This window comes from Nomascus leucogenys, chromosome 10 (genome assembly GCF_006542625.1).
Source record: "Nomascus leucogenys isolate Asia chromosome 10, Asia_NLE_v1, whole genome shotgun sequence".
Lineage (NCBI taxonomy): Eukaryota > Metazoa > Chordata > Mammalia > Primates > Hylobatidae > Nomascus > Nomascus leucogenys.
In genome coordinates, this window is record NC_044390.1 from 80,240,796 (window position 1) to 80,265,178 (window position 24,383).

The 24,383-nt window shown below is 53.5% G+C and overlaps 1 protein-coding gene across 2 annotated transcripts in view; it reads left to right on the forward strand.

Moving 5' to 3' along the window:
- The first annotated feature begins 6,343 nt into the window (after positions 1–6,343).
- The window catches only part of DTX1 (deltex E3 ubiquitin ligase 1), a 41,981-nt gene continuing 23,941 nt past the window's right edge, over positions 6,344–24,383 (forward strand). The window contains exons 1-2 of one of the 2 annotated variants that reach the window (XM_030821448.1): positions 6,344–7,054; positions 7,352–8,352. In XM_030821448.1, coding sequence (XP_030677308.1) covers positions 8,094–8,352 — 259 coding nt within the window. In that variant the 5' untranslated portion in view covers positions 6,344–7,054; positions 7,352–8,093. The remainder of the gene's footprint in view (positions 7,055–7,351; positions 8,353–24,383) is intronic. The other variant, XM_030821447.1, reaches the window with a different exon arrangement.

Here is a 24,383-nt window from a genome sequence, read left to right on the forward strand (position 1 = left end):
CTCTTCTCCCCCGTGTCTCCATCTCTCTCCCTCCCTACGCCTGCTTCACACGTGGCTGCACCCACTTCCTCCAGCCCACTGACCTCCCTGCCATTCCTACAGCATGTCAAGCACCCTCCCACCTAGCGGCCTTTGCACCTGCTGTGCCCTCTACCCGGTGCCCCCTTTCTCAGATCTCCCCTTATTTGCTACTCTCCTTCAAATCATGGCTCAGATGTCACCTGGGTAGTACCTTCCCTGACCAGCTGATTAAAGTTGCAACCCCAGTCTGGACAACATGGCCAAACCCCATCTCTACAAAATACACAAAAATTAGCCAGGTGTGGTGGTGCACACCTGTAGTCCTAGCTACTCGGGAGGCTAAGATGGGAGGGTCAATTGAGCAAGTGAGGTTGAGGCTGCAGTGAGTTGTGATTGTGCCTCTGCACTCCAGCCTGGGCAACAGAGCAAGACCCTGTCTCAAAAAAGAAAAAACGACAATCATATCTCCACCCTCGAGCATGATCTGGATGATCTAGCCCCTCCCTGCTTACTCGCTTATTTCTTTAATCTTGGTCCACAAAAACGGGGGGTTAATAATGCTCTCATCAGCTTTTAATTAATTGGTTAATTTTAAGAATGGCTGGGCACAGTGGCTCACACCTGTAATCCCAGCACTTTGGGAGGCCAAGGCAGGAGGATCACTTGAGCCCAGGAGTTCAAGACCAGCCTGGGCAAAAAACGGAGACCTCGTCTCTACAAAAATAAAATAAAATAATTAGGTACGGTGGTACATGTCTGTAGCCCCAGCTGAGGCAGGAGAATTGCTTGAGCCCAGGAATTGGAGGCTGCAGAGTGCTGTGATCGCACCACTGCACTGAAACCTGAGCGATAGAGCAAGACCCTGTCTCTTAAAAAAGAAAAAGAATGTAATAAACACCTGTGAAACCACTACCCAAACAAAAGCTAGGATCTTGACAGTGACTTACATCTTACCATATGGTCCCCCAACCCGCGGCGCCACGTTCCCCTCTTAATCTTCATCCTAAATCCTGTATTTATTCTTCCCATGTTTCCCTTTCATACAGTTTATTATCGCATATGTGTGCCCATAATTTTAGTTGCCTTTGACTTTATAAAAAGGGAATCATGTTTATGTAACAGGACATTTTTCATTGAATATTCTATTTCAAAGCTCCATCCATATTTCGGCGTGCGGCTGTATAGTTCCTTCGTGTTGAGTGCTGTGTAATATTTCATCATGGGAATTAAACCATAATTTATTCATTTGTTCTCTCCAGATGGGCATTTGGGTTATTTCCCAGCTTTGGCCACTGTGAACAGAGCTGCTATAAACATCCTTCTATGGGACTGCTGCTGTGAATGGGCAAGAATTTCTCCAAGGTCCATACTCCAGAGTAGAATTGCGGGACTACGGGGTGTATATGTGCTTAACTATCAGAGATAAAGCCGGGCTGTTTTCCAACATGGTTGCACCAAGTCACGTCCCCACCAGTAATGTCTAAGAGGGCTTAATTTTTCTCCACTGCACATACAAGATGCACTCTATATTTATGCATTTATGTACTTTTTCTCTCCTGCCACCTAGAAGGTCAGCTTCTAGGAGAGCAAGCATTTTGTGTCTTTTATTCATCATTATATCTTCAGTGCCTAGAATGGTATCTGGCACACAGTAGGTGCTCAGTAAATATCATCTGATTAGATGAATAAATGGATGGCTCTAAATGGGCCCTGAAAGCTCACAATATCACATATGATTAGCCCAACTACCTAGAGATAGGTTGGCAACCATCTGTCAGTTTTAATCCCTTAAATCCAGGAAAAGAACCATGGGCCAAAGCCTACAAATACCTGGACCCCCCAGCCAACTACATCAGTTTCTGAGGGTGGGGCTTGGACGTGGGTAATTTGTATGCACTCTGCAGGAGATTCTCACGTGAATCCAGGGTGGGACCCAGCGCTCTAAGGTGGGGAGGGCGTTCATCTCACCATCTCGTCCATAGATGGTCAAGCTGCTTTCAACTCTGGCTGTATGTGAATTTCAGAGCAAGACCCTGGAATGAATATGTGCTCACCTGGAACCAGCCTCTGCCTGGTGATGGGGAGACACTGCTCCCAGGAGCCATGACCTGGACACGTGGCCATGAGAGCAGTGCCCACCCTAACCTTGGGCCTGCAGACCCTCCTGGCTAAGCAAGGCCGGCTGTGGATGTCACCCGTCTGAGGCTTCTCCAATTCTACCGCCCATTCTCAGCAGGCAGCAAAAGACCTTTCACCACTCGCACCCCACCAGTGTCCTACAGGCCTAAGGAACACTCTGACTTCCAGGGGCCCCATTTCAGTCCCCAGAGACACCCAAACAGTCCTTCTCACTCTGTTTCCTGTTTTCCACTTAAACTTTTTCTCAACTGCTGAAGGGGAGGTCACAGCTGGTCTGCACAGAAGAATGTAGAGGGCTGGAGAGAAGGGCTCAAAAAAGCCTAACTCACTTGGCTCCACAGGCTGGGGACAGGGGTGGCATGTGTCTCCCAGGGCTCATACCCTAATGCACATGCCCCTAATATGGTCTTCAGTGTTACTCATCTTGTTTTGTGTCCCCTTCCGGACTCTCCTGTACCTAGACCAGGGCTGGACATACAGTAGGTACTCAATAAAGTCTAGTTAATTCCAGGCTCTTTCCAACACAAATCAAATCACATCAAATTTTTAGTAATTCCCCATGACTCTTAGGATAAAATCGCAAACCCATACTGGGTCTTCCAAGGCCCTGCGTGGTAGCTCTGTCTCTTCTGGCCCCAGGTTCACCCCTCTTCTTTCTCAGTGGTTACTTGGTCTCTTTTCTGTTGCTTTAACACGCCAAGCTCTTTCCCACCTCTGGGCCTTTGCACATCCCTGTTTCCTCTGATTTAATCATTCCCCCTCCTACCCCACTCAGCCACATTAAGACCTATGAATCCTTCAGGGAGTAGCTGAAACATCAACTCCTCTGAGAAGCCCTCCCTGATTCCTTAGACCTGATAGGACCCCTGTTAGATGTCCTCACGATATCCTGAACTTTCCTTCACGGTCTTTGCAAAAGTTTGGAATTACACTTTATGTGATTCTTTGATTCATGTCTGACTTTCTCACTAGACTCTGAGACCCAGGAGGGCAGGGACCACGCTTCTTGGGTCATCTCTGTACCTCAGCACATAGCCCAGTGCCTGGCACATAGGAGGGCGTCTGATATTTTTTGGATGGATGGATGGATGGATGGATGGATGAATAAATGGATAAGAGGAAGGAAGGGGCCAGGTGCGGTGACTCATGCCTGTAATCCCAGCACTTCGGGAGGCCAAGGCAGGTGGATCATGAGGTCAGGAGATCAAGACCATCCTGGCCAACATGGTGAAAGCCCGTCTCTACTAAAAATACAAAAATTAGCTGGGCGTGGTGACGCGTGCCTCTAATTGCAGCTACTTGGGAGGCTGAGGCAGGAGAATCACTTGAACCAGGGAGTCGGAGGTTTCAGTGAGCCGAGATTGTGCCACTGCACACTGCACTCCAGCCTGGTGACAGAGCAAGACTCCATCTTAAAAAAATAAAAATAAAAAGAGGAAGGAAGGAAGGGAGAGACAGAGCAAGGGAAGGAAGGAAGGTGGGAAATTTCATACATGAATGTATAGATGAATAGATGAATAAATGGATGGATGGATGGATGGATGGATGGATGATGGGTGGGTGAGTGTACGGATGGATGGATGATGGGTGGGTGAGTGTACGGATGAATGGATGATGGATGAGTGGGTGGATGGATGAATGACTGGATGGATGGGTGGGTGGGTGGGTGGATGTGTGGGTGGAATGGATGGATGGAGGATGGGTGATAGATGAATGGATAGATGGGTGGATGGATGAGTGGATGGTGGATGACAGAACAAAAAAAAACGAGTTGGTCTCTTTCTGCCGTCTTTCTGAGCTGCTACAATGGTGCATGTGAACGTCCTGGCCAATGCTTTCAATAGCATCAACATGCTGAGAAGAGAAGCAAATACCAGGTTGTTTTAGGTTGTGTTCCAAAATCGTCATCTAGTTTCTAAGTGTGATGATGAAGTTTAGTTTATATCAGTGAATTTGAAATCACCAATAATCACAGAGCTAGAAAAATCACTGTGGACCTCACAGGCAGGTTAAACAAGTGTACAGTGACAAGCCCCAGTTTGATGTGCAACTCAAAGATCTAGAAAAATGGTACCTCTATCCCCTTTGGTTTCATTGTCCTGACAACCTCAGCTGGTATCAGGGACCGTAAGGAAACAAGACAAAAACACACAGGAGGGAAAATCCTGGGATTGTTTTTCTAGGGATGTAATAAATTCATATAAATAAAATGCCTCAATGGACCAAAAAAAAAAAACAGTTCATGATTGATTGCTTTTGTCCTATTGACTTCCCCATTGGTATCTGTGCCATCCCTCCAGTGAATTGTGGGTTCCTTGGTGGCCAAATTCCTTCCCTCTCCTTGGAATTCTTTTCTCCCCAAATTCCCTGGGAGCAGAGTTTTGCATTCCCAGATGTTCCAAACCCAGTTGAGAGGGGCCATTAAGGGCCACGCTGCACCAGATCCTCAGCTGGATGCCATCCATTAGTCACTCAACAAACACAGAGGCAGCATGGTGCTATGGGAGGTGCAAAAGCATTTGGGACTCAGACCCTAGCTCTGCCACTTACTCCTTGTGGGAACTTGGATAAGCTACTTAGCCTTTCTGAGCTTCAGGAGGTTTTTTGTTTCCATGTGTAAAATGAGGACAACATTACCTTCCTTGTGGGGCAGTTATGAAGAGTAGTAAGTATTATTTAAGTGCCTGGCACATAAAAGGCACTCAGTAAATGACACCCTTATGTAATGGGGCAACAGCTACACCACACCAAGATGAATATGATGGCTATCTCACTCTAGCAGGGACAGATTTCATTTAAGAGGCTAATTGTGATACAGGGTGTCATGTCAAGGTATGGGCAAAGGAACACAGAGGAAGATGGGGTGAATTCAGGAAAGGCTTCCTGGAGGAGGTGACATTTAATCAGACCTTAAATAGCATTCGACAGGAAGTCCAGAGACACGAATTCTTTCCAATTTGCTGCTAAATCACCATGCGACCTTGAGCCAATCTCTTCTCCACTGTGGGGTCCCCAGATCCTTCTATAACATAAGGTGGTTGAGCATCTGCTCTGAATCTGTTCAGTCACAGTCTCCTGTGAGAAGAATCTGCTGACAGCCAGAGCCCTTCTTCCCAGACATACAAGACACACAATGCCTAGACACACAAGTTTGTCTGTAATGGGAGAGGGGGACTTCATGGACCCCGGAGGGCCATCCATGGACCCTAGGCTAAAATCCCAGAACTCAGTGATCCTGTGGGAGTATTGTCAGACTTGGCCCTGCCCTATGCAAAGCCTCTCTCTTTAGTCTGCAGCAGGTGAAAGCAAGCAGAATCATTGATCCAATCTGAAAAAGCCCATCCAACACTGGGCTGCAGGTCAGAGCAGGGGCCTGGGGAGGGGAGGTCCCTCCAGCTGGCCAGAGAGCCAGAGCTGGATTCTGGGAAAGCACCCCTGAGCAGCCTGCCCCTGACCCTGCCTAGTGTATCCCCATCTGCCCCGGGGGAGGCAGGCGTGGGCTGCTCTGGAAAGGTGCCCAAACAGGCCACTGACCCCCGTCAGCCACCCAGGCTGGAGTTCCCGGACGTATCCTTCATCTTCCCCAATCTAAACACCCACAGGCCCCGGGTGGTCCACCCCCCTCCCAGCTGATGTGTGTCTCAGCTGCATCCAGCTTGCTGGAGGAGAGAGGGACTGGCCATCCCGTTAACACTTGAGCCGCTGCCATTTCCAACCTTCCCTTCCATCCAACCAATGCTCACCCACCATTTATTGAGCACCAATTGTTTGCAGGTGGCTGTGAATGACATGGTAGAGGGCCTGCCCTTCTCATCCTCCAGGATCTCACCTCCTGGCCAGGGTCCCCTCCCCTGGTCCCACCCTTCTCACCTGGAGCAGGTGGGTGCTTTGGGGGAAGTGGGCTCAGGGCTGGGAACTGGGTACTGGCAGGAGATTCAGATCGGGGTTGGTGTCTGAGCACCGCTCTAAGCTTCTGTGATCCTGGGCCTGGGTCTTACTCTCTCTGGCTTCAGTCTCCTCATCTGTACTCTTCAGATTCCACGGTTCCATCTGAGTCTGAATCAGGCCTTGTCAGCATCCTTCCACCCCCAGGAATAGTTAGAGGAGGAAAGGAGGTTAGCTCTGAATGCTTCAAGATCTTTCTTTAGACAGTCTCTGGATCTTATTCATTCATTCAAGCATTTATTGAGCACCTATTCAGTGCCAGGCCCTGGACTGGGAGACTGGAAATAAAGATGGCAAAGATTCAAGCCGGTGACTCCTAAACACCCCACTCCCTGCCTGACTCCCTGCTTGGGGTCAGAAGGCCCCTTGGGGTCTCGGGAGGGCCTGGCCAAGGATTTGGGGCGCCCCGAGACTCGCGTGTCAGCGCCGGTGGCGCTCAGGGCCGCGATCTGTCTCCTCCCCTTCCTCCTCCTCCGCCCCCTCCCCTCTCCCTCCCCGAGCACGGCCGAGGCCGCCTCCCACCCGCGGGATCCCCGCGGCCGCCAGCCGGCTCCTGCATCCGTCCGTCGGCCGGGCAGTCTGTCCACGCGCGGAAAGCTCGGCGCGGCGGCCGAGGGGCCTGGCAGGGAACGGGCGCGGAGGCGGGACCGCGGCTCCCTCCCACTCCGGGGGGAGCCCAGGAGGCGGTGGTGCTGGAGCGCGAGCCGGAGCCGGAGTCGGAGCCGGAGACGAAGAGAGGCGGTGAGAGCGCGGGTGCTTAGGGACCCCACCCCCGGCTCCCGCTGGGGGCTCGCGAGCGGCTCGGGGACGTCTGGGCTGGGGAAGCGGGGCTGTTACCCCCAGGGCGGGAGGCAGAGACGATCCAGCTCCTGGCTTCGCCCCCTCCGCGACGCGACCCCCGAGGGGCCCTGGGCCGCGCCTGCAGCGCCGCGCATCCCCGTGCTTCTCGGTGCATCCCAGCGCACCCGGCATCCCCCCGGCAAGGCGAGGGCCCCGGGGGAAGGGAAGGCTCCGGGAGCCAAGGAGGGCGCCCCCCAGGCGGAGAGTCTCGGAAAACCGCGCCCCCGGCCCCAGCCTTCCCTCCAGGCCTGCCCCAAGGGAAAGCGGGCGGGGCGACCCCGTACGCCCCCCTTGCTGTCCCCCTTCGGTTCCCCATTGTTCTCAGCCGAATGCTCTCCTGGGAAGGGGGGGAGGGGGTGCTGCGCTCTCCTCTTAAAGGGCCCTCTCTCCTCTTGTCTCCTGGCAGGTCGCGAGCACGAGTGGGGTGGGGCGTGCCCACGGGCCCCCGCCCCCCTCGTCCCCCTCGTCCCCCAGCCCAGCTCCGGAGCCGCAGTCCGGGCGCGCCGCCCGGGGGTCCGCGCCGCACCCCTCCCCCGTGCGTTCTGCGGCCACCCAGGCCTTCCAGGACACCGTGGAGAGGGAACAAGGGGGCAGGGACGCCCCCTTCGGCAGGAGTCGTCGGAGAAGGGGGCCCAGACCGGAGGGAGTCGAGAAGCCCCACTGAAGCCAGGCGCAGGGTCTGGGACGCAGTTGGGAGTGCAGAGGGCTGGCTGAGAGCCGCAGGAGCAGCAGGCTGTGGCCCAGGTCTCCTGGGTGACAGGCCCTGTCTGGCGGGGAAGAGGGACCAGAGACAACACGGAAGAGGCTGGACCTCGAACAGGGGTGGCTGCCTCACTCCCTACCTGAGCCAGCCGAGGGGCCAAGGACTTCAGAGCTATTTCCTCCAGCATAAGAGAGACACTTGCTTTCCGGGGCAGCACCCTTTATCCGTGAAGGCTCTACAGGGAAGGGGTCTTTGCAGCCTGGATGGCCACCCCACATTCCTTTAACGGAGGCCTCTAGGCCTCAGAGAGAACCCAGAGTTAGAAAGGAGGCCAGACGGTCCTTGCTGTCCCCCTGGGGAGAGAGGAAGTTGCCGCCTGCTGCCAGGCCCAGGAGGAGCTGGGCCTGCAATAGTGGGGGACCTGGCCCCTGAGGCAGTGGCGGCCATGTCACGGCCAGGCCACGGTGGGCTGATGCCTGTGAATGGTCTGGGCTTCCCACCGCAGAACGTGGCCCGGGTGGTGGTGTGGGAGTGGCTGAATGAGCACAGCCGCTGGCGGCCCTACACGGCCACCGTGTGCCACCACATTGAGAACGTGCTGAAGGAGGACGCTCGCGGTTCCGTGGTCCTGGGGCAGGTGGACGCCCAGCTTGTGCCCTACATCATCGACCTGCAGTCCATGCACCAGTTTCGCCAGGACACAGGTGAGCAGACTCCCCACCCACCCCATGCCACCTGCCCCGCGGAGCCACCACTACCTTGCAGCGTGGGATGCTGAAAATCCCAGTAAATCTGCTGATGCCAAATCCCTTCCCCATCTCCCTGCCTCACCTCCAGAAAAACAGGGCAGTCTAACCTTGTCCAGTTTAAGACTTGGATTCCAGTGCAGCCTCTGAGCAAGTTGTAGGGCCTTGGGCAAGTTGCATCATCTCTCTGAGCCTCAGTTTCCTCATCTGCAAAATGGGTAGATCAATATCTCTCACAGCTGAGTGAGGATTAAATAAAATTGTGCTCACTGAGCACAGAACCTAGAATAGCAGTAGCATGTGATTGTAGAATAAGGGCTTTACATGCACTTCCTCATTTGACTTTTTCCAAGAATCACAGGCAGTAAGTCTGTGTATTGTTGTATTATTATGAGTCCCATTTTATAAATGAAGAAACTGAGTCTCCCAGAAGCTGAGTGATTTAAACTCAGAGCTGGGATTTAAACCCAGGCGACTGAGTTCCAGAACCAAAGCTCTTAACTGGTATCGTATACTGGCTCCAAGTGTTGGTTTGGGGGGTGGAGTCGTGCTGGTGGTAATTAATTGGGGACGGGGGGCGTTGGTGGTGTTGATGGTGGGGTGGGGTGGCAATGATGGAGGAGACAGTGTTAGCAGTTGTGTTGGTGGTGACTCAGTATTGGTGGTGGGGTCTTGGTGATAATGGAGGGATGGATGATGGTGACGTGGCAGTGCTGGTGGTGATGTCAGTGATAGCGTTAACCATAGGATTCATTGGTGTTGGTAACATTGATAGTTGTGTTGGTGGTGGTGCTGGAAGTGGTGTGATGGGGTGGTGATGATGGAGAAAACGAGAAAATGATGTTGGTGGCAGTCTTCTTGGCCATGTGGTGTGGCTGGTAGCCCTGTGTGTGGATGTTACTTAGTGGTATTGGTGATCCTATTATGGTTGTAATGATGGTGATGTTGATGGTTGTGTTGGTGGCAATGTGGTAGGTGATGATGGTGATAAAAAACTATGAGGTCCCACTCTCAGGCCTACTCTTTTTTGTTCTGGAGACTTGTCATTGTTGGGGAGATCTCCCTGAGTCATTGCCCAGTGGTATCTGTGACAAGCTCCATGGGCAGTGGGGAGTGGTGGGATCCTGCCATACAGAAGCAGCCTAGAAATCCTTGGCATGTTTGACCCCCCAAGGACCAGCTGATGGGGTTTGGGGAAGTTCTTACGAATCCCTGGATGACAGAACCACACGTAATAACCCCAGGCTAGTAGGATGCTCTCCTTCCCTCTAGAGCTGTGCCAACCAATATGGTAGCCGCCAACCAATATGGTAGCCACCAACCACATGTGGCTACTTAAATTTACATTAATTAAAACTAAGTAAAATGTAAAATCCAGTTCTTCAGTCTCACTAGCCACACTTCAAGTGCTCATAGCCACGTGTGTCTTGTGGTACCTTGTGGGCCAGTGTAGATCCAGAACATTGCATTGTTGCAGAAAGTTCTATTAGACCGTACTAGTTAGAAAGGAGGCCAGCCTTTCTAACTAGCACAGTCCAATAGAAGTTTCTGCAATGACTGAACTTTCCAATAGTCCGGAACATTGCTTGGTACTCACAGAGTGCTTACCATGTCTGGAAGCACAGGTGAATCCATAACAAATGGCTTACTGATGGTACAGATTAGTACATCTATGTTTCCATAACTCCAGGCATTGACCACCACCACTGGTGGTGCCAATTGTTCATGCATTCCATCATATGGTTATTTATTGATCTCTGCTGTGTGTCCATTTCTGTGCTAAGCACTAGAGTACAGCAGGAAGCAAGACAAAGTCATCAGTCGAGGTCTTCTGCTGGAGGACCTACACTGAAGGTCCCGGTGTGGTCAGGGAGCAAGCAAACATACCACCACAGAGACAGTCAGTGGCAGATCTGAGAGCATGAACTAAACCTGGCCCAGAGGTACTCAGGGAAGGCTAGCCTGAGAAAGTGATGTTTGAACAGAGATCTGAAGAATGAGTGAGGGTGCCAGTGTCCTGGGCAGAGGGCACAGCCAGTGCAAAGGCCCTGGGGTGGGAAGGAGCAGAGGATGTTTAAGTCTGTTGTTTGGGATGCATCTCCCACCAAGGGGAAGATGGTGCAAGATGCAGCTGAGCAAGGACCGGATGTACAGGCCTGGACAGCCACGCAAAGAACTTTGAATTTGATCCAGAGAGTAGAAGTCATCGTTAGCTCCATGTGCCCATTCTTCCAGAGAGGCACCAAGGACCTGATGGAAGAATGGGAAGTGTTGCACATTGCCCGCCCCATTCTGTTTTCTCCTAGGGGTACAGGGCAGGGCTGTGAGAGCAGAAGTGGGTGGGCATCACTCCTTGCTAGGAGGTCTGGTGTTCTGCAGGTTCAGAGCTAATGCTGGGTGTAGAGATCTTCCGGGACCTAGCTGGGTTGGGGATGGGCGGCGGGGTCCGTTAGAAGCAGGGACAGACTCCCCACAAGGCTGCCAATTTGGCAACTTTACCTTTGATCCTCTTATCTTTGGGGGGACCCCCATTTTTATTCCCAGCATCCCCTTATGTTCCCGAGTCCCCAGACTTGCACACTCCCCTTTCATCAGGCCCCATTCTCTCAATAGTACCCCTTTTATGGTTCAGCCTCACTGGATCCCCCAGAAGTTCAGCTCCGGTCACTTCCCCTCTCCCCGTCCCCAGAGCTGTTCACTCCACACCTGCCCCCTGTTTGCCGGAAAAGGGAAAAAAAACACTCATTCCTAAATGGACTCCTGGAAGCCTGCCAGGAACCCCCTCCCACCCCAGCCAGAGAGGGAGGAAGGCCGGGAAACCTATTGCGGTTGGCAGGAGACCTCGGCTGCTTGGGAACCTGCTGGAGAGTCAAGAGGCCTCCTCACCAGACATGTGAGGGTTTTTCCCTCGCTTTACCCAGGAGCAAAGCAATGTCAAGAAAGGACGTCTTGTCCTCAATGGTAACGGACTGGAAAAGAGCTTCAACCGCAGGGAGCAAACCTGAGTGCCAACGGTGTGACCTCAGGCCTCTCCAGATCTCAGTTTCCACATCCGTGAAATGGGTGAGAGCATCACCTCTCCAGCAGGGCTGTCGGGTTGACAGAGAGAATCTGGCTGATTTTATCCCACAAACATCAACTAATTATCTACTGTGCATCTAGCACGTGCTCACCACTGTGGGTAAAAGAGAGACAGGCAAGAGATCTTAAATCTTTTTTTTTCTTCTTTCTTTGAGACAGTGTCTCACTCTGTCGCCCAGGCTAGAGTATAGTGGCGCGAACTCGGCTCACTGCAATCTCTGCCTCCAGGTTCAAGTGATTCTCGTGCCTCAGCCTCCCAAGTAGCTGGCATTACAGGCAAGCTACCACATACCACACCCGGCTAATTTTTGTATTTTTAGTAGAGACGGGGTTTTACCATGTTGGCCAAGCTGGTCTTGAACTCCTGGCCTCAAGTGATCTGCCCGCCTCGACCTCCCAAAGTGCTGGGATTACAGGCATGAGACACTGTGCCCGGCCGTGAATCTTGAAAATATTATATTTCATACACACACACACACAGACACACACACACACACACACTCCAACATAATGCTGTAAAACCCAAAACTCACGTGTATGTGCTGAAATCAACACAAGCTTCTGCCTAGATTTCTAATTGTAAAATTCTTGATATGTTCATTGAAGCCGAACTTTAATTTTGAGGGGAGACTGCCCTAGCTTCGCTAGTTTCCCAATGCAGGAGCTGGCTGATTTTTTTCTGATAGGGTCAGATAATAAATCTTTTAAACTTTGTGGGACCTGCAGTCTCTGTTGTAACTATTCAACTCTATTGGAGCAGAAAAGCAGCATAGACAATATGTAAGTGAATGAGTGTGGCTGTGTTCTAATCAAACTAGTTGTGGACACAGAAATTTGAATTTCATATATTTTGCACAGGTCATGAAATATTCTTTTTTTTCCCCCCAACCATTTAAAAATGTAAAAGTCATTCTCACTTCCTGAGCTGCACAATAGCAGATGGTGGGTGGATTTGGCTTGTGTGCTGCAGGTCACTGACCCCTGCCCCACATGTCCTTAACCTGAGCATGGGGTAAGACTGTGCTAGTGCCACGGGACACCCAGCATGGCTTCTCCATGCCTCGTGGTGTGTACCAAGGTACACGTGCGTGTGCATACACACACACAGCACCAGCCTGCTTGCACAATGCTGACACACACATTCCCTGTGTATGTGCCTCTCGTGCAGTGCAGCCGGCGGCAGAAAGCCCAGGTGTCAGGCTGGGGCCACAGGGGAGAAGCCAGGCTCTGGCCCCACAGGGGCTGCTGTTTGTTCAGCCGGTGCCCCCTCACCTTTCCCCTGCTGGGCTGTTTTCACTGCTCCCTGCAGGGTGTGAGGTTCCCTTTGAAGCCCTCCAGGTCCAAAGCCCAGAGTCTGGACTGGAAACTGGAGCCCCTCCACGGGGAGGCCTAATACTGTGACCCTGAGCTGGATGATGTTAGATCAATCACGGTGGTGTCCCAGGCAGAGGGTTGGAGGGAGAGTCAGAGCTGGGTGAGGGATGGGTTGCTTGCTCGCTTCGCAGTACTGAGCCAAGTGCCCGGTTTCCCTCAAAGCTTTCTTTCTTCATTTCCCTCTGTCTCCAACCGTCCCTCCCACAGACAAAGATTGCCACATATGGGAAGCCCAAGGCCGAGGGGTGTGCTCAGCTGGTGGCTGGGCTGGGCCCAGGAGCCATCAGGGTCTTGGGGTGAGGGGACTGGCTGCCACCGGCAGTGGGGGAAAGGTTTGAGAATGGCTTTCTGCTCCCAGAGAAGAAGCCACATCTTCCCTCAGGGGTCATTTACATCCCCTGCCACTGGGACAGCCGCCTCCAAGGGCCTCACCCAGACCCTGAATTTCCCACCCAGTTCACACAGCTGGACAGAGGTGTGACTCAGCCACTTCCACAGAAGCTCCCAGCTCGTTCCCTGGCCTCGTATGACTGGAGCTGGGGAGGGGCACCTATCTGCCTGGTATCTCCCATGTCGCTCTCCATGTGCTGCTGGAGGGGTGCATGGCAGCCTCCTGCCCATTCTGCTGATGGGATAGCTGAGGCCGGGGGAGGCCAGCTGGGGACCATCCACAGATGCCATACCCGAGGCTGCAAGCCTGGCCTTTTCGGTGCCCCCAAGGTGGCCAACAGGCTGGAGTGGCAGGTGGTGGCTGGTTCCGGGATCTTCCAGCCTGCCTCCTTCCCTGGAAACCTTGGGCTTCACTCAGCCCTGGTCCCTGCCCTGAGAGGAAGCGCTATCTGAGGACACTTAGGCTGGAGACCCTTAGGCTGTTACCACCCAGATGGGAGGAGCTTTTCCCATCACCAAGGAAAGCACCTCCAGAATTTAGACACCAACTGGGGACAGTGAGGCCCAGAGAGGGTGAGTGACTTCCCCAAGGTCACACAGCCTACTAGTCCTAAGCTAGAGCCCAGGCCCCCCCAGACAGGCCTTAGGGATAGAAAACAAGGTGACATTTAATGCCAGGGCTGAGAGAACCCCCCCCTCTTCTCCCTTGAGAGAGTTCTTGGGGCTTGTTGTCAGGGTTTAGACAAAGGCAGGGACAGCCTGCACTACCCTGGAGACCTCCAGGGCTCAGCTCCTGGTTACAGGATCCTTTGGGACCCTCTCTCCAGCCTCCTCACTGGAGACTAGGGCTGGGCCTGATGCCAGGGCAAGAAAGACTATGTGTAGGGGCAGGGAGCGGTCCATCTCTGGTAGCAGCAGGTCCAGCTAATCCACATGTGGGTGCTCCCCAACCACCAGTCACACTGTCTGTATTTCCACCATTGCAGACCCATGGTCTCTGGCTACTCGGCTAACTCCAGAAGCCTGTTTTGAAACTGTAAATTTATCGCTCGTATTTGGTAGTCATGGGTGGCTTGGTGGTCCTGGGCTGGGTCTTGGGGACTCAGAGAGAAGGGCAAAATCCATTTCAGAGTCTAATCTACCCATTTCAGATCAATTTCAGAGTCTAGTGAAGGTGAAGGCAAATGCATATCATGGGAATAGGCTTTGAACCCTCTGACTCATAAGGACAACAGATACAGACCTAAAACCCAGCTTGGCCCCTTGCTGGCTGTGTGACCATGGGCAAATTCCTTAACCTCTCTGAGTTTATTTCCTCCTCTGTAAAATGGGGATAAGAATAGTCCCTAGCTGGGAGGGTTGTCATGAGGACATAATGAGATACATAAATGAGATATGTAGATAAAAGCATGGAGGATACTACTTTGCACGTAGTAAGCACTCACGCTCGAGGAAGAAAAAGATCTAAATGCCTCACTAGGGAGATGCAGGGTGCCTTCAGCCATGGGATGTGCATGGTGTATGCCTGGAGCCTCTGAGAGGAGGACTTCCTGGAGGAGGAGTCCTTTGAGAGTGTGTGATTTGGGTAAATAGAAGGATAGAAGGAACACTTCCAGGTGGAGGAAACAGCAGGGGTCCTTCAGCAGGGTCCTCGAGGAGGGTCTCAGGCCTGGGTGGCAGAGGGAAGCTGTGATGGGAGATAGGGGATGGGTAGAGGAGGCCTCGTGGGGCCCACTGGGGCCTGGCAGGCTGGGCTGCCAGCTGCTGCCCTTTAGCAGCCAGGCCCCGGGGGACTCACAGCCACGCTGCAGGACCAGCCTCATTAATCACGGGCCCTTGGAGCTGGAGCAGGTGGGGCAGAGGCAGCCTCAGGCACTTCCTACAGTCTGTCTGGGTTCCCTTCACCCAGCCAGCGGGCGTCACCCCATTTTACACATAGTAAAGCTGAAGCTCAGAGGGTGGAGAGCCACCTGCCCACGCTGAAAAGAGATGGGTCTGAGATCAGATCCAGCTCTGCAGCTGGGTGCGCAGGGCCCTTCCCAGGCTCGCCCAGGCCACCGAGTACCTTGGACAGCACCATCAGCGACCCACCCACGCCTTCCGGGCTGGGGGTGGGGATGCCCGGGACAGACCCCCCTCGCAGCCCTCTCCCTCTCCTTCTCCTCCCCTGACCCCTTTCTCCTCCTTCTTCCCTCCCTCCTCCTCTCCAGCTTCCTCCCATCCCCCGCCTCATTCTTCCAAAGGAGCTGCGGAGTCTGACCTGGAGAGGAAGGAGATGGAAGCTGTGATGGGAAGCGTGGGGGCTAGAGTGGGGGAGGTGATGCGGAAGTGACAGGTAACGGGGCTGTGGAGGGGATGGCGAAGAAGGTGGTAAGGAGTGAAGCGTGAGGGGTTGGGAGGGGAGATGATGGAGGGTGTGATGAGAGGATGACAAGGAGAGGCCAGGACGGGGAGGCCACGGGGAGGCCAAGGGGTTGGGGCAGGATTGGTCACAGTGGCTCCAAGTGCCCATTCAGTAGGCAATGGGGTTGAGGTCCCTAACTCTCTCCCCAGTGTGATGTTCTTGGGGTATGGGGGTGCCTGGGGTGCTCCTAGGCCTCCGCAGGCCACCTCTGTCTCTCCCTGGGCCTCCATCCTTCCACCCGGCTCTGGAATCACAACTGGTGGTAGCCAGTCCCCAGGACAGCTCCAGGCCCTTAGTCACCCCCCCATGAGCCCACCCAGCCACTGGGTTGACATAGACACCCCCAGCAGCCCCTAGCTGCCTCTGGATGATATCAACTGAGGACACGGGGCCTGGAACCTGGAAACAGCTGCCTCGGGGAATGCTGTTGGTGAGGGCTGGGCTCTGGGTTCCCATCCCAGCTGCTTACTAAGAACCGTGGGGTGTGTAGGCCGGGTGTGGTAGCTCACATCTATAATCCCAGCACTTTGGGAGGCCAAGGTGGGTACATCACCTGAGGTCAGGAGTTCGAGACCAGCCTGGCCAATATGGTAAAACCCCGTCTCCACTAAAAATACAGAAATTAGTGGGCATGGTGGTGGGTGCCTGTAATCCCAGCTACTCGGGAGGCCGAGGCAGGAGAATCACTTGAACCCGGGAGGTGGAGGTAGCAGTGAGCTGGTGAGCTGAGATTGCGCCATTGCACTCCAGCCCGGGTAACAAAGTGAGACTCCATCTCAAAAAAAAAAAAAAAAAAGGAACCGTAAGGGGTGGGGAGACTTGTGACCTTAAGTAAACCACACTCTCTCCCTGAGCCTCTGAGCCTCTGTTTCCTCACCTGTAATATGGACCTGATGATAGTACTGAACTCGTGTGATTGTGGTCACTATTCATTCATTCATCAGGAATTTCATGAGCACCTACTGTGTACCAGGCACTGTCCGGGCACTAGGAATGTCATAATCAACAGGACAGACACAGAAGCCCTCAAGGTGCTTCTGTTCTGGGGGTAAGGGGTGGAGTGATGATGGGTGTGATACAGGAGGCCAGGTGCCAAGGAAGTCCCAGCATATAGGACTGTCCCCTACCTTGGGGCCCAGGAGCTGCCGGGCTAGGAGCTGAGTCTCCTCCAGGTCCCGCATGATTGTGTCCTTGCTCGGCCACCCTGGCCAAGCGCCTCTCCCTCTCTGAGCTCCTTCCATCATCCCTCTGGAGCTGCTCCAGGCTGCTACTGCTGCCTGCACAGACAGCAGTGGCAGGCCGGTGACAGGGTGCATGAGGGAGTCTGGCACTGGGCCCTGGAGCTGAGCACCCTGAGATGCAGAACAAAGGACGAGGCAATCAAAGGAGGCTGCCAGGACAGTCCTGCCAGCAGCTGCAGCACAGCCACCTCTTGTCCCGATGACCGACTGGGCCTTTGTCCCCTCCCCCTCCAACTGCAAGCAGAGCGTGGTAAGAGGAAGCACAGAGTTTACCTAGAATACCACCTTCCCAGGGCCCTCCCCCTGGCTGGGGTAAGCATTGCCCTCCCCAGCTTCCTCTGTTCTAGGGAGCGAAGGTTCACTTGTTCCAAGGTGTTACTCACCTGGCCCTGTGGAAATGACAGTCAGGGAGCCTGGGTCCAAGACCTGTCTCTAATTTGCCAGGTGATCTTGCCCAAATTTCTCTCTGCAGCTCAGCTTACCCATCTTCACAAAGGCTGCAAATTCAGATGCTTACAGGGCCTGGGCAACTAATAGAAGTGTGTGCAGTGTCTGGGAAGGCAGAGGTTTTTTAACTGTCTTGCTCTCCAGTGCCTTGTATGCAGCAGGTGCTCAATAAATACTTGAAGGCATGAATGGGGCCAGCATAACTCAGCTCTTGCTCACTGTTGCCAAGGAGGCCAATTGTTGTGGCCCCACCCTTGGATATCTGGGGATTTCTGAAATCTGGACTGGTGTGAATCTGCCCCAATTTTTAAATGTGAGGCCGTTTAAGGTGGCTCATGCCTGGAATCCCAGCACTTTGGGAGGCTGAGGCAGGAGGATCACTTGAGCACAGGAGGTTGAGACCACCCTGAGCATCGTAGTGAGACCCCATCTCTACCAAATAAAAATGAAAAAAAATTAGCTAGACATGATGGCACACACCTGTGATCCCAGCTACTCAGGAGGCTGAGGCTGGAGGATTGCTTGAGACCAGGAGGTGCAGGCTGCAGTGAGCTATGATGGCACCACTGCAATCCACCCGGGGCAACAGAGTGAGATCCTGTCTCAATAAATAAATAAATAAATATTGGTCACTATTTTTTAAATAGCATGTGAACCAGAGCAAAACCATATCCGCCCAGCTTGCAGCCTCCAGCCTAGTCACGAGCAGCATTCAGTTAGGTTCATTCCGATGTATTTGGTTATTCATTCAGCCAACATTTTGCAAGGACCTACCTCCCTGCACTCCTGACCACAGAGGGATGCCAAGGGGACTGTAAACCAGCCCAGCCTTGGAGGGGCTGCCAGGCTGGAGGGAACACAGACACCTCCGCACCTAGTGAGCTGTGTGCTTCGATGGGAGCACTGCAGGCGCAAGGTGCTATGGCGGCCCCAAGGAGCGAGCGGTTTGCCCTAAGGATGGCAGAGAAGATTCCAAGAAGACAGAGTGCTTGTGCTGAGCCAGAAGATTGAGAAAGAACTCAGCAGGGAGGCCAATGGGGTGGGGTGGGTAGGACACTCTAGACAGATGGAACAGCATATGCAAATACAGAGGCATAACCGCACACACGGTATGTTCAAAGAATAGCTGGAATTTTGGTGTGGTTAGAGTGTGAGGCTGTGCAGACAGCTTGTGATGGGCTTCAGAGGCTACTCTAAGGAGCTTAGACTGATTCCTAAGGGCACTAGGGAGCTATGGATAGCTGTTGAGCAGAGGAGTGACACAGTCCAGCTTTGAGTCTGTGAAAAATCCCTCTGGCTGCCATGTGAGAATGCACTGCACATTGCAAAGGGTGGACACTGGGACACAGGGAGGAGGCCCCTGCAACAGTCCAGGCTAGCACCCTGGTGACATGGGCCAGAGGGCTGACAGTGGAAGTCGGGGAAGTTCAAATCCTGACTAGATTCAATCTTCACTTAGTAGCCCAGTAGCTATGTGACTCTGGACTTCAGGCAAATTGCTTCATCTCTCTGTGCCTCACTCAGTGTTTGTACAAGACAGTGATAGTAATAGTTATCATTATCATATGTTTATTATCATTATTCTCATAACAACCTGCCCCAGTCATTTTGTGGCTGTAGAGTTGACTTACACAAAGCATTTAGAACAGCGCCTGGCACATAGTTAGGCCCTCTGGGAGTGTTTATTATCGTTATTATTTTATTATTATTACAATTATGCCATTTCACAGATGAGAAAGGAGCAGTTTGGAGGGCTCAGGCTGTGGAGGACTGTCCAGCCCTCTGTCCCCTCCTCCTCCACTTCCTGCTTTGCTGGGGATCTGAATCCCCTGCTGGGTGTGTGGGAAGCCACGTGACCAGAAAGCCCCCCCCATACAGCCCATGGCGTATGAGTGCCCGCCTCTGCCTGCCAGCAGCCTCCAAGGTGGTAGCCTCTCCGAGTGCCACGCAGCCCTTCAGCCTTCCTTAGGCAGCGCTGCAGACCCCCTCTCCTCCCCTTGTCTCCCCACCACCCTGGCCTGGCTTCCAGCAGACCCTGGAGAACCTGGGCCAGCTTCAACCACAGGGAAACCACTAATGGGCCACAGCTTAGCCTGATGAGTCCCAGAGGAGAGCTTGGAGGGAAACAGAACACTGCGGGATTATTGATCATGGGGCAGGAGCCGGCGAGGCAGCCTGGATCCACAGGCTGCGGCTCGAATCCCAGCCCAGCCGGTGCCCCCAGCCAGACTTCCATGTCTTCTCAGAGAGCCTCAGTCTCCCCATCTGCCCGATGGGGCTAATATTAGCACACACACCCCTGGGGCTGCTGTGAGGACTGGGAGATGACGTGTGCGAGCCTCTAGCACAGTTGCTGGCACTGCAGAACATTCGGCAAGGTGTTGGGTGCCGCTGTTGTCCTTGTTGTAGGAGAGAGGTGAGCAGCCATGCAGACACCAGCTAAGGGGCCATTCCAGAAGGTCACATAGCAATCCGGGATTGGAACCTCAGCCATGTCACTTACTTACCGTGCAACCGCTGTGCCTCAGTTTCCTCCCCCAGAACATGGGCTCATGAGACTAAGTCAGAGGGAACAGCAAATGAAGCAAGGCAGCCTTGTGTGGGCTCCAGCTGGACTGCTCACAGATGGCATCTGGTGTGCTCCTAACTGCTCTGTGCCTCTGTTTTCTCGCCTCTAAAATGGGGCAATAACATCCCCACCTCCTAGGGGTGCTAAACACACTCTTTAGCTTAAATGAGCTAAACACAGCCTGGGGCAGAAAAGTGTCCTCTCTGAATGTGGACGGCTGTTAGTATTGTGACTTCTGGGTTGGTGAAGGATTCAGTGAAGTCTCTCACAGGGGCCCAGCCACTGCCCAATCCCCGGTCACAGGCCTCAGCCTGTGGTGGGACTCCCCCAGCCTGACAGGATGTCCCATGACCGCCTCCCACGTGCCCCCTTCCCGTCAGGGTCTGGGTGCCCCCAAACTGAGATCACTTCCCTCCGGGAAGCCACCCCCAAAGGGAGGGGTTCCCTACTGGGCCTTGAAGCTGGCCCAGCCCAGAGACGAACTGTTTAGAGGCCGAGGGGCCAGCAGGAGGAAGGCTCGGGGGCTCAGAACCCTCCCCCTTCTCCATGGAGTCAGCTGCTTCTTAAGGCCAAGAGGTGGGGGCTGAGGCACCCACATACCCAACTCTAGGCAGTGGGTTCAGATCGGGACCATGCTCTAAGGCAGAAACCTCACACGACTAAACAACGGAAAGTAAAGCTGAAGTAGTGAGCTCTCCATCGCTGGAAGTATCCTAGGCTGTGCTACCACTTGGTGAGGTTGAACCCCATGGAACCAGTCCAACCTGGGCCTGCCTTTACTCCACGAGTGTGGCATCATTCCCAGCCCTCTGCTCTCACCCTCCCAAGAGTTCACCTCTCTGGGCCTCAGTTTCCTCCTCTGTAAAATGGAAATAGTCCTGGTCCCTCCCTGGAAGCAATGGTGTGAGGATGGAATGAGTGAGTTCAAGGAGAGTGCTGAGCGCAGCATGTGCCATACAGTAGGTGCCCAATAAATGCTAGCCTTAGTTTCCCTGATTCTCCATGATGGTCTCAGCCTCTAGGTTTCCAGCTTCCCTTTCTTTTCGTCTCTCAAGCTCATTCTATCTCTGACTCCAGCTCTCTTTGTATCTGCCTCAGTTTCCCATGTTGGCCTTGGCCTGTCTCTGACAGTCTCTTCGATCATGTATGTCTCTGTCTCTCTCCATCCCGCTGTCACCCTGTCTCTGCCTCAGGCATGAAGCAGTCACTGGCTGCTGTGGCTGTGGCTGCCCCCACACCCGGTCTCAGGGGCCCGGCTTGTGCAGTCCTCCAGCTGACACTGACCAAAGCCCCTTTCTCTGGTTCAGCTGGAAGAAGCCTGGAATTTTTCTGCCAAACATTTTTAAGCAACTAGGGAGGAGAGGGAAGGGGAAGACAACAAAGGCAGAGACACAAAAACAAGCCAAGGCAGAGGCACGGAGCCGTGTTTGTCACAGGCCCGTAACTGCCTGGGGGACGCAGATCCTGTGGCCAGCACAGCAGGGGCCCTGAAGGCCAGAGTGGGGTGTGGTCTGCTCTGGGCCACCAGCCTGAGGCCCAGCCTCTTTCCCAGGCTGAAGAAACTCCAGCCCCTTCTTAGACCCATTGTTCTGGCTGAAAATCTAGGCCACGGCCACTGCGGAGGAGAAGGAGCATTTCCACCACTGCTCCCTTGGAAATCTTGAGATCGAAGTCCAGGCAGGTCACCAAGGAACCAGCTGCCCACCCCCTCAGCCTGGTCCATGGCCAGCCTGGGCCGGAGAGGCGGACGGATGGGCAGGCGGGCAGCGGCGGGCGCTGCGGGGTGCAGGGCCCAGCGGGGAGGACAGCAGCTGCCCTAATTACTCCCGCTCTCCAGGTTCCAATCTTGTTTCAAAAGGACTCCAGGGACACAGCCTTTAATAACTACCAGTAAACAGGCAGGAAAATCGATACCTGGTAAATAGAGCCCTGAAGAGAGGGAGGCCTGGGCTAGCTGGCCCTGACGGGCTCCCAGAGTCCTTTGCTGCAGAGCTGGCCCACGCTGAAGTTGGGAATCCTCCTCCTGGCCTGAGGGTCCTCCCCAGGGACCCCTCGAAGCTTGGCCTCCACCCTGGGGGCTGCTTGCTCTCCAATCTCCACTCCCTCTCCATCAAGCCCAGACTTTCCTCTTTCCCATTCCTCCGAGTGCCAAGTAGGTTGCCCGTCTCGGTTGCAGATGTCTTCTTTGCACCAGGCTTTGTGCCTGGTGCTCCAAGCATAGTTGCATATCTGATCTAGCAGTCTTTGTCCTCCCAAAAGTCATCTACCAATGAGGATGACTAAGAACAAAAACAAATAATGACAGTGTGAGGACAGACATGCAATAAAAGACTGCTGCGTTTGCCAACTATAGCAACAGAACAGAGAAGCCCATGTTGGAGGAGATGAGCACTTGGCGGGCTTTGTTGGATGAATAGGAGTTCGCCAAGTGAACAAGGGCTGGGGGAGGATGAATGTGGGTAACGTATGTAATATCAGCCATTGTAGCTATATTCATTGAGTGCTTACTAAATGCTAAGTGTTCTGCTAAGCACCTTTGCCTATACATTGTCTCATTTTGTTCCCCCAGTAATTCTTTGGGGTAGATATTAATGCCCCCATTTTATAGATAAGGGCGCTGAGGCTATGTGTGGTACCAGCCAGGATTTGCACAAGACCTGAGAGATTTTTTTTTTTTTTTTGAGACAGAGTCTTGCTTTGTCACCCAGGCTGGAGTGCAATGGCGTGATCTCAGCTCACTGCAACCTCTGCCTCCTGGGTTCAAGCAATTCTCATGCCTCAGCCTCCTGAGTAACTGGGATTACAGGCACGTACCACCACGCCTGGCTAATGTTTGTATTTTTTAGTAGAGATCAGGGGTTTCACCATGTGGGCCAGGCTGGTCTCGAATTCCTGACCTCAGATGATCCACCCGCCTCAGCTTCCCAAAGTGTTGGGATTACAGGCGTGAGCCGCCGCACCTGGCTTGACCTGAGAGACTTCTGAGTTGTTTGAATCACTTCACTCTGCACCTCCTGTCCCAGCCCCTCCCCTGCCGAGCTCAGGACTTGGCACACAGGGGAAGTTAAATAAGGTGGGTTCCCATTGCTTCCCTTCCTATCCTGCACATTTTTCAGGTAATACACTGCCTTCCCCTCACCAGGAGCTGAATGGTGGTACTTCAGGCACATCGGCCTTGAAGATCAGTCATGACAACCCCTCATTTTGCAGGTGGGGAAACTGAGGCCCTGAGCGGGGAAGACCAGCACACAAGAGCAGGTGGGAGCAGGATCCAGGGTTTTCTCTCTAACTCATCCCCTTCCAGGCCTGCTGTGGAGGAAGCCCCATCGCCAGGGAAGAAATCAATCTGCACACACTCAATTAAAATGATAAATCAGGCATCAGAGTGAGGCTGCCCCAGAGATGCAGGGGAAGTTTTTGTCTGATTGGCTGGAACATGATAGGCGCCCAGGGACCTTATTTCCTGGGGCTGGGCTGCCAGTCCAACCTCTCCACCTCTTCAACCCCACCCCTCTCATATCAACAGCCATAGCTCCATGCCTCGATTTCTCCAGCTGTTGGGGCCTGTCCAGTTGGCAGGGCACAGGGCTAGTCTGTAGCCCTTGTGATTCTAACAGAGGAGAGGGCAGAGGACAAGCTCTTTCAGCCCTGAGTAGGGACACACCAGTGTGGAACAGTCTGAGTTCCCCTATCCGGTTGCAGATCCCTGGGCCAGGCACCCGAGGAAGATGCCAATTAACAATGGAAACGCCTTCTAGGTATTGAGGGCCTACTGTGTGCAGGCACTGTGCCAGGTGCTGGGAGTACAGCAGTGAGCAAAGCAGACAAGATCCCCGACTTCGCAGCTGACAGCCTAGAGTGAGGATACGCAGCATAAAGAATGCATGCAGACTAATACATCATGTCACAGCCTGGCGCGGTGGCTCACACCTGTAATCCCAGCACTTTGGGAGGCTGAGGCAGGTGTATCACCTGAGGTCAGGAGTTCTAGACCAGCCTGGGCAACATGGTGAAACCCCGTCTCTACTAAAAATACCAAAAACATTAGCTGGGTGACACATACCTGTAATGCCAGCTACTCGGGAGTCTGAGGCAGGAGAATTGTTTGAACCTGGGAGGCAGAGGTTGCAGTGAGCCGAGATCACGCCACTGCACTCCAGGCTGGGTGACACAGAAAGACTCTCTCTCCCTCATATATATATATATATATATATATAGTCAGTCAGGTAATGCCAAGTGCCAGGGAGGAAAATAAAGCAAGCTCAGAGGACAGCAATAGGAGGGCTGCATTTTTAGATGTTTGAACACACACCTGTAAGAAAGAAGGGAGGAAATCATGAGAACATCTGGGAATGGTGAGGTCATATTCCAGGCAGAGGGAACAGCCAGTGAGAAGGCCCTGAGGCTGGACAGTGCCTGGTGTATTTGAGGAACAGTAAGGAGGCCAGGGTGGCTGGAATGGAGTGAGTGGTAAGGGGGAGGT